The sequence below is a fragment of the Sparus aurata genome, chromosome 21 (genome assembly GCF_900880675.1).
Source record: "Sparus aurata chromosome 21, fSpaAur1.1, whole genome shotgun sequence".
In the NCBI taxonomy this organism is placed as follows: domain Eukaryota; kingdom Metazoa; phylum Chordata; class Actinopteri; order Spariformes; family Sparidae; genus Sparus; species Sparus aurata.
This window is the reverse complement of record NC_044207.1, coordinates 7,690,505-7,700,663: the sequence shown is the minus strand read 5'-3', so window position 1 is coordinate 7,700,663 and position 10,159 is coordinate 7,690,505. Positions and strand designations below refer to the sequence as shown.

The 10,159-nt window shown below is 40.2% G+C and overlaps 1 protein-coding gene across 1 annotated transcript; it reads right to left on the bottom strand.

The window, feature by feature from the left end:
• Positions 1–760: 760 nt before the first annotated feature.
• On the bottom strand, positions 761–9,576 carry urod (uroporphyrinogen decarboxylase). The gene is made up of 10 exons (XM_030404050.1): positions 9,380–9,576; positions 8,001–8,113; positions 7,729–7,808; positions 7,129–7,191; positions 6,451–6,648; positions 6,201–6,362; positions 4,900–5,034; positions 4,311–4,411; positions 3,564–3,630; positions 761–1,869 (listed from the first exon to the last, which is right to left on the bottom strand). Exons 1-10 carry the CDS (start codon positions 9,400–9,402, stop codon positions 1,705–1,707), a joined length of 1,107 nt encoding a protein of 368 aa, XP_030259910.1. The 5' UTR covers positions 9,403–9,576; the 3' UTR covers positions 761–1,704.
• Between the last annotated feature and the right edge of the window lie 583 nt (positions 9,577–10,159).

Below are 10,159 nucleotides of genomic sequence, written 5' to 3'. Positions count from 1 at the left end.
GACTCTCTATAACAGATTACTGATACTTGTTTATTTGTTGGAGCTATTTAATACATATTTTAACACAAAAAACAAAAACAGTTACACCAGCATTAAATGGAAACAGGATGCGGGACTACTGCATACATAAGAAAAGAAAAAAAAAAATGAATAGAATGTTATATGAAGCCATTTTATAGAAAATCAGATAAACTTGAAAATGAAAAAGATCTGACGATGTGTAGTCAGAAAGTTAGTTAACTGGACTTTCTTCATCTCTGCTGGGGGCTACATGCTACATGAGCTGCTACTAGCAAAACAAACCAAATGTCTGACTGAAGAGGCGTTCAGTGTTCATGGAGTAAAAAGAACAATCTCCGGTTGATCCGGATTTTGACACTTTCTGGCGCTCTTTTTAAAGGATCACCAAGGTTATTACAACTCATCCTGACGCGAACATGAATGTCTGTACCACATTCCACACTAATCCATTAAAAAGTTGTTGCGCTTTTTCAGTCTGGACCAAAGTGGTGGACCAACTGTTTGACATTACCATCCCTACAGCCCACACGGCTTTGTGCGGCTGAAAAAACTGAATGTTCAGAATAAAAGAAAGGGTCAGTAATGATTACTCATGGCCTTTGTAGAACCTGGTCCATTAAAATGTCCATCTGAGCTTAAGGCCATAACAAAGCATTACCATCCGGCTCAAAGCCTGCTGGCTGAATGGCAGTAGAAAAACAATCTAATCATTTCAAATAAAAAGAAACATAAATCTCACTACAAATCAAATCAATCTTTATTTAACAGGACAGAAAAAATACCCAGATACACACATTCATGGTTACAATGTGATTCACTTCATAAGCCACTTTTTTCCAGATTTAGGGAGAAAGACAAAAACAACATAAGGCAGCTCCTTTAACAACGAGCACATCTTAGAAGATTTTCCATCTGCGGGAGTAAAAATAAAACTCCTCACGCTGAGATCCAGCGGGAGGTTCTGCTCATTGTTAAGATGTAAGGTGGTGGATGATCAACTGCTGTGTGCTGACATTTTGCTTTAAAAATTGATTTTTGCAGCAGTGTGTCTCTTGCTGAAACTCTTTCGCATCATCGCCAGCTTTTCATTGTGACAAACACGCTCCTTTTGCTGATGACAAGCTCACTTCTGATTGAAGATGTTTTAAGCCATTAAGAGGTTAGAACGGTTTGTATTCATCCATTTGTATTTGTGTGAGCTAGGGAAAACATTGTGGTGAGTTTGATTGGATGACACAAAAATCTTTTTCATCTAGATGTCAAAGCCGTTTAGAGCATTTCTGAATAGATCAAACATTAATACAAATCCCACACAACTGAAAATGCGTTTGAAATGTACATGTACTTGAGAAATGATGCAATTTGTTCTCCAATGGAAACACTTAATCCACTCAGATCAACGCATTATAGACCTACATTAGATGAGAATGTGGTGAATTCATGAATTCATGTAAATGTACATGCAATGCAATATTTGAATATGGCATCAGTGTTGTTTTTTTTTTTTTTTTCCCTTATGGGAAATCTGTTGGAATGGCCTGCTGGAAACAAATGTGAAGCTGGACATTTTTTGCCTTTTGACGTTGCGGTTTTTAATAAAATAATGCATTATTGTACATGTTTTCAATCACAGTCATAAGCATTTTTGGCTTACACACTCTCTTCACACAGACACATCCCTCTTTACGACCGCTTGTTCATCTGTTTAGAGTGTTGGTGCACGGCTTCGACGAAGGCGCCCACGTTCTCCGGGTCCATGTCCGGGTAAAGGCCATGACCCAGGTTGGCGATGTAGCCCCTGGTGCCAAAACCCTCCACCATCTTCTTCACGATGTCTGAAATGCGCTCCTGAAGGAGGACGAGAGGGAAGGAGAGGGGGTAAAAGTTGAGGATCGACTTTTGCATCCGTCATGGTTCGACTACGCCCGTGGTATCTTTCTGAGTCAGATATATTTTGCTCAAACTGGGTCAGAGGAGGAACAAGAAGTTCTGCTGAAGAGTTATAAATTACCATATGGTGTGTAAACAAAAGTTTGTTAGAATGAATTACATTGCTTCACATGGAATAGAAATATATGAATGGAAACGCAGCGGAATGAAAAAAAAAAAGGATTCACAGCATGTGAGCGCTGGGTGCTGAAAATAGCGGTTCAAGAAAAAAAAAAAGACGTTGAGTTTCTGTTATTTTCCTTTCTCTCTCTTTGTAATTTTATAAAAATACAAAATTGTGCTCTGGCACCCTCACTGTCACCCACTGACATGACGGAAATCAGTTGTGCATGTTTGCCGACATGCTACCAGCAGGTTATGAAGTAAACGCATGGAGGAACGATCTACTCTTTTCTAGAGGATCACCATGGCTGCTTAGGACAGTAAATCAGGTTAAATGTAATCCCAAGTTAGTACTGAGGTAACGTTGTGGATATTTTGTACATTATATGACGTATATCAAATTATTCCTATGATCAGACACAAGGCTTAATGCAAGAACCACTGACTTAAACAATTCCTTCATAAGTGGCATGCACAAGCCAGTGATTCTATATCTATCTATCTATCTATCTATCTATCTATCTATCTATCTATCTATCTATCTATCTATCTATCTATCTATATATATATATATATATATATATATATATATATATATATATATATATATATATATATATATACATATATATATAAAAATAATAATAATAGAGAATTTTCTCATGAGTGGACCCGTACAAGTCACATTGCCTCTCTTCACAGGTAAAAAACACATTCAAACAATTAAATTAAACACAGATATAAAGCAAAATTTAAATCCCTTTACAAATATTATTATCATCATCATGACTTTTCACTCAGTCTTAAGAAAAGATTCCCTGTGTTTCTGCAGGTCTCAGTCCAGTCTCACCCTCTCTTGTCCTTCACAATATGACATCACATACTGTAGCCTCGTCTGTATGACTGTCACATTACCTCCCTTTTGGATTAGTCATGGGCCACTTAGGTTTAGCGAGACTTTCCTGAAACACGCACCTCCTCATGAACAGGTGGTGTTGTTCAGACTGAATGGAGCTATTTTACAAGATGGTCTGTTAAGAGAGTTTAGTGAAACTGACTCTGGTGAAACATTTGTATGGACACACTTGCATGATGGCCAAGCATCAGTGCCACTGATATCCTTTGTTATTAGTGTTACAGTAAGAGTATTATTATAATGATCTCCATTTTCAAACTCCTAACCATAACCCATTCATTTAATTTAAAAAAAAATATATATATATTTACAGTATATGTTTAATGTATTTGTTCCACTCTGTCATTACGACTCTTTTAGTTTAACACTATGCTTGTTACGGTCTTCCTGTTACAGAGACTGTTACTGGGGATATGTAGGAAGGTTTTTGTCGACGCTTGAAGGTGTTTTGTCCTCTCAACAGTGGACAAAAGTTAATAAAGACAGTATTGAACACCAAAAAAAGATTAAAAATAGGGGGGGGGGGGGGGGGTTACGTTTCATGTCCATGTGAGAGCCTCAGAGTGAAGGTTACCTTTGGAGAGTAGAGAGCACATGGATCCATGTTTCCCTGCAGGCTGACCTTCCCTCCTGTGCGCTCCCTGAACACACACAGACACACAACACAGGACACACAGGGTAATCCTTTAACCAACAGGTTAAGTATTTGATGAGTTGAGCAGGAAACACAGACGTTTGTTGACTCAATTCGTGCACTGAGTGACAAACCAGGGACGAGGGAGAGGTCACTAATGGTTAACCTGCTCCTCAGGACACACAGCAGCGGGCCTCATGATTCGTGCTACACTGCTGCACATTACTGGATACATTCCTGTAGTCGCATTTGATTTAGCTTAAAGCTCCTTTTCTGCAGTCTGACCATGACAGTGGATTTTTGAGGTTGCTTCTGCTTCTGACTAAGGAGATTCGTGTATTGATTGTTTCTATTCCTGCTCACATTCCAGAGATATCTCATCGCTCTGAATCTACAACCTGAGGAGCCAGCTCTGGTCGAGACAGATCTCACAAAGAGCTGATGGGCTGATGTGGCATGTTTAACTCAGAGTTTAGTGCAGATTTTAAAAAAAGGGTTGAAGTAGAAGCACTTTGAAGTAGAAGGTGCAGGTTATATTAAGATGTTTAGGTGACTTCAATTTGTGTTTTCTTCTTTGTCTTTCTAGGACCAAAGCAGGCTTCTACAAAGTAACTGGGATATAAAATCAAAACAGCTCTCTGCATGGGAGTCTGTGTGTGTGTGTGTGTGTGTGTGTGTGTGTGTTACCGTGCTGATCGTGGGTCAATGGTCCAGTCCAGTCCGACCACCTCGTAGTAAGACTGAGACAGATCCTCTAAGCCGTAGTGAGCATCCTTTGCAAACACAATCTAGAAGACACACAAGCAAAAAAAGAAAGTGTAACAGGCAGATTTTCAAAGCAAATCTGAACAGATGATCGGGAACCATTTTCGGTGAAATGACGCCATCTTCTGGTGATCATACAGAGCAGCTCTGTATATTAGACCAAATGGATCCTTAATGATCCCTCCAGGGAAACAGTGTTGTTGAAGCAACAGAGCCATGATAAGAATAGAACAGAGAATCGAAAACTAATATAGAAAGTAATTATGACAAGAGAACAAACAGAAAAATACGGCAGGAAAATAAATAAGTAGAGTGGAGTCGTTACAGAGTCACTGTTGACTTGTTTGCAGTTTAGGTGATGTGCACGTGTACATCATTAGCTACTGACATTGGCAAGAAGAACACATGCAGATATATGAGAAACTCATAAAAACCTGTGTTCGTGTGTGTTTGGTTTGGATTTGGCACATTTCAATATGTGGAAGTGTTTATTTGTGCAGCCGTCTCTCACCATGGGGACATCCTGTCCTGCCTCCTTGAGTTTATCTTTGACACGTCGAGCGATGTCTCGCAAGTAGGGCAGAGAAAACTCTTTGAACTCCACCGGCCCCAGAATACCAGCATGGGACTCGAACACCTGCAGAGCCTGGACAACACACACGAGGATTAAGGTTTTTTTTAAAACCTGCAATAACTAGTTTTTGGCCCAACATTTAGATCCATCTGGAAATGCATGTCCAATACCGACTCCCTCTCCGTCTCTCTCTGGGGCTCTTTTCAGCAAGAAAGCTGCATTTAATACTGGTGCTGATACAAGTGGAGAGACTGAACCAATCACTTGAAAGACACTGAGACAGAAAAGAGCTGAGGAAAACTACCAATTCAGGTCATAATTCTCTGTGGGCTCTTCATTTGTATTCCACATTGTGATTTGATCCATTGCTAATATAAAGATGTTGATCATAGAAGCTTTAAAATCATCTAAATGAAGCCAGTTGAGAGTTTTGAAAAGGGAGACTTGATCAACATATCTGTAACAGCATTATCTGTGTCATGACAGAACAAAAACTAAAAAAGACCTGAGAACAAAGAGCAAAAACAGAAAAACCTACTGAGGGTCAGCCAGTTCTATTTTGGTGTTTGTTACTCCCTATTGTACATTCAAAGGATGCAGCGTTTACATCACCAGTTCTGTTCATCACTATGTTGTCATCACAAGCTCCAAATCATGTTAAAATGCAGCAGAAAGCTAACTTATATTTTGCCACCCTGCTGTAGGTGAAAGTAAGAGGTCAAAAACACACCAGCAAACAGGATGCTTGACACCTCGCGTGGAGATCAACGCAGGTAGAGAGACTAAATCTCTAAAGCCACCCTGCAGCCCCATGTACTGAAACTGCAGTTATAAAAGGCACGCTCTACTGGTATGACATTGTCTGGACTTTGTGTAACAATCTAGGCTGTGCTCAACCTTGAATCTGAGCTGAAATTGCTGCCTCGACCAGATTTAGTGCCGATACTGAGAGGCAGGGTTTTTTTCTTCCAAACGGCAGTGTGTGCATGAGCTGCTCTAATCAGCAAATAGTTTTCATGTCTGGGATGAAGTAAGATATACTTGACACAATATGTCTTACACTCAATCAATGAGGTCTTATTGTTGATATATTATATCCACTATCAGCTGCCCACATATAAAAAAACAGCAAACTCTTCCATTTGACTGATTACGTGTCAAAAAAGCAGTTTAATGCATCTTAAAGATATTGAAAGTGATGAGCATGTGTCCAGACATTTGCCAGCGGGCGGTCTAACCTGAGCTCCAGCTGCCACCTGCCCCAGCAGATACTCCACTATCACATCTGTCAGCATCTTCAGCAGCATGTGGCTGGCCTCAGGGTGCCGGTACAGCCAACGCTTCGCCTTAGAGTGGGTGTTGGAGCCTCCGCCTTCTATCATGTAGGACATCAGCGTCCACTGTGGAGGGAATCACCGTGCAATTTAGTGCATCACGTCTGTGCATGCTCCCTTCTACATCTTTAACCGTGTCTGCAGCATCTCTAACCGGAGCGCCAGTGAATCCGATGAGCGGCACTTTGCCCTCTATCTTGTGTCTGGTCAGTGTGATGGCTCTGAAGACGTAGCCCAGCTCTTTTTCCACGTCCACTTTGGCCTGCAGACGCTGCAGGTCCTCTGGCTCCTTCAGGGGCTCCGGGAATGTAGGACCCTTACCTTGCACCATCTGGACGTCCATACCCAAGGCCTGGAGGGAGGGATGAAAGAATGAACCGAGATGCACAGAAAACTTGACAGATAGCGGCAACTTGATACAGATGGAAAGATATATTGCATTTACATTATTTTTGGGGGAAAATATAGTACTTTATTTTGAAATTACCCAAACTAGCAAACCCAGCTATATATTCCTAAAAACATTCACATTACATACAGGGTTTTATCCATGAGTTTCAAATGTAGTCCTACACCTGCCATGTTGGGGACCCACGGGTGTTTCAAACTAATTAATTAGTTCTATGCCAATCAGAAACACAACTCAAATTGAAACACCTGTGTTGGTCCCCAACATGGCAGGTGTAGGACCACATTTGAAACTCATGAATATGGCTGATTCTAGCGTCAAGCATCCCATCACTTATGCTGAAACAGAAGTTAATTAACACCGGGGGAAAACAGAACAGAAACAACAAAACAAGCCAACAGATGAACACACCGACACACCTACCTGTGGGATAACCAGGATGTCAGAGAAGATGATGGCTGCATCGAAGGGGAAGCGTCTCAGAGGCTGCAAACAGAAAGGAGACATTTAAAAAAACAAAAAAAAACAACGACTTGTGGTTACGCGGTTTTGGTTAGTCGGAAATTATCACACCATCGTCTCAATGCAATATACTGCAACACTGATTATTTACTACTGCTACTGCTACCACTAAGTATCTTCAAAGTACATCAATGCAATGCAATGTTTAAAGATACAAGTTCACTGATTATGGGCATGTTGGTGCTTCTCTTTTCAAGTTGATATCAAGTGATAAAAATACATTTTGGCACATGGCATCAAAACGAGTTCACTGTGGTGCAACAGAAATGTGCCCTTTCAGACGGAATCAAACTGAAGCAAACATATATTGGTTGTCGCTGTCTTCAGTTGTTTTAAATTTCAGTTCTCAAATTAATCTAATGTGATTTGCAATTGGTATTTGCAATGTAAAAAAAAAAAGCGAACATTCTTACAGTGAGTATCGAGGCAAACTGTTCTGAAAGCAGTCTTTAGATCGCTGATATCAAAACTTCAATAACAAGCTTGAAAGCACTGATTTACCTGCAGAGTGAGCTCACAGCAGGCCTCTGGTGACCGACATGTCTCAAAGAAGTCCCTCCCTGCTCTGGACTCACGGAACTCTGAAAATTAGATTCAGCAAAGCATTCATTCATTTCAGATTAATTGTCTTAATTATCTCAATGTTGTTTGGCCTTAAATCACACTGTTCAAGGGTACTTAGTAGTGCAAAGACAGTCTTTGAATATTGTTAAGGGAGAGAAAATTGTCTTCAAGTTAAGACAGGAAAGGAAGCACCGACGTGATCGCAGTACCTGGTAGGTATCTTCCAGCCTGTCTCATACACCACACAGGTACATGTTCAGTTTCTTCTCCTCGTGCTGCTCGCAGGAATGTGTCATTCAGGAGCTGGGGGAAGTCCTTGGGGCTGTATTGAAACACAAAAACCTGATCAGTCCCTGATGGAAAAACTGAACACACGGAAAGTTCAGTATCGTAAATGTTCACTTAAAGACACAGGGATGTAACTCACAGTCACCGTTCCTACTGACTCCCATTAGTTCTATGATTCACACCAATGTTACATTATCAAGCTTAATCTTAGAACAATCGGATACAATTTGGTACAGATTATGGCTCTAACATGTGTGCAGCAAGGACACTCAAACAATCCGACCCGCACTGGCCATTCAAATTCAAACACAATTGCGCTTTGTTTAACTCTGGTTGAGGTGGCAGCATCCCAATCACCATAGCCTGAGGGCGACAGTATGGTAACGAGCCACTGTTATCTAACACACGGGCATGTCCCACCCTTTCCACACCAATCGTATGAGGCATCCAGCTGCAGAGTGATTATGAGAGATAACCCTTGTCTGCTCTCTTATCGTCTTCCAGCAGTAGAAAACGGTTGAATGAAAGGCTGCTTTGAACGCATCACTGACGCATCACAACCCCACTGGAATTCAAACTTTGACATAAATGTAAAAGTGACAGATGCAGACCACTGAAGCCTCCAAACAATGTACTGCAACTTTAGCTCAGTATACTTCTGGCTATGAAGATCATTATATGGCACACTTTTACAATTGCACAACTCATATTACACTCTTCACTCAATGTAAAATGCAATAATAGCAACTGGGATAACTCAGGAAGAGCTGTGATACACTTTGTATTCTTCTTTCATCCAGTAGCAATCAGTCAATTATATGAACTAAAACAATAGAGGTTATTCACATCTGTTTTATCACTATGTACTGTGGATGTTGAGCTAATTCAACCAAAACTAAAACAATAGGATTGACATTTTAATGCCCTCTAATGACTTACTTGACTTGCCGAATTTATCAGAAGATTCGAATGATTTGTTCTAGCTCATAATTCATCCCGCAGAGGGAATGCGCCTCTGACTGTGAGGAAGAGAATATTAAATTGCTGGTTTTCTAAATGAGAGTTCGCCTCAAAAGAAGAAGCTGTGCTTATCAAGGTTAGTACGTAGCGTTACTGGCTACTAAATGTAAACATGTAGTTGTGAAGGCGGGGTTATAGATGCTATACTCTATTTATGCTGTGTGAGGAAATGTTTGCATAAGAATGACACGAGCCAAATTTCATAACATCGCTCAACCAGCCAAAAATCCTAGCGTTAATGTCATTCTGTATGATTTAAGATAACAACAGATGTACTTACAGGATTAGGCCGTCCTTGCTCATGTCGGCGGGGCTGAAGGGATGTCAGGATTCCTCACACGCTCCTCTGTCTCTGTCTCGAGATGTCAGTTGCGACCTGCAGCTCCTCAACTGTCATTAAAACCTGCCTGGAGAACTGTCTCCGCAGCTACAGTCCGTGGCTGCAGGGCGCGGCCATCTTGGAAGACCATGTGACCAAACCAGGAAGCGATTCGAAATAAAGTACGAGTTTCTTTCTTTCTTTCTTTCTTTCTGCTCCCCATTTTCCCCATGTATTTATAAAAAAAATACATTGATCTAGTTCAACAAAATATCAATTTGAAAAGTTTTCTTCTTCTTTACATATTTAAACAATATTAGAATGTTAAATATAATGTATTATTTCTACATGATTCAGCTTGACTTAACCCTCCTCTTTAATCGGGACCATTGTTTGGTGACTGATAATACATGTTTGAATTCTACACTGAATTCTGAATACAATGTGAAAATATCACATTACTAAAAAAAGTAAATACAAGTAATCTTTCTTGTAGGTGTAGTACTTCTTGGTCTTTATTGTTCTCTAATATCACTTGTGATTATCTTCTGATTGATAGGGCTCCATGTAGTTTTGGGGAAGAAATTCAAATTAGAAGAGAAAGATCTTCATTGACTGATTTTTTAAAAACTACATTCACAAACTGTTTTTGATTGTAGGACTAAATAAACTGACCTCAAAGGAGAACACAATTTCATCCTGTTTCCCCTTGTATATATTAAGCAGATTCAATCAGTGTTC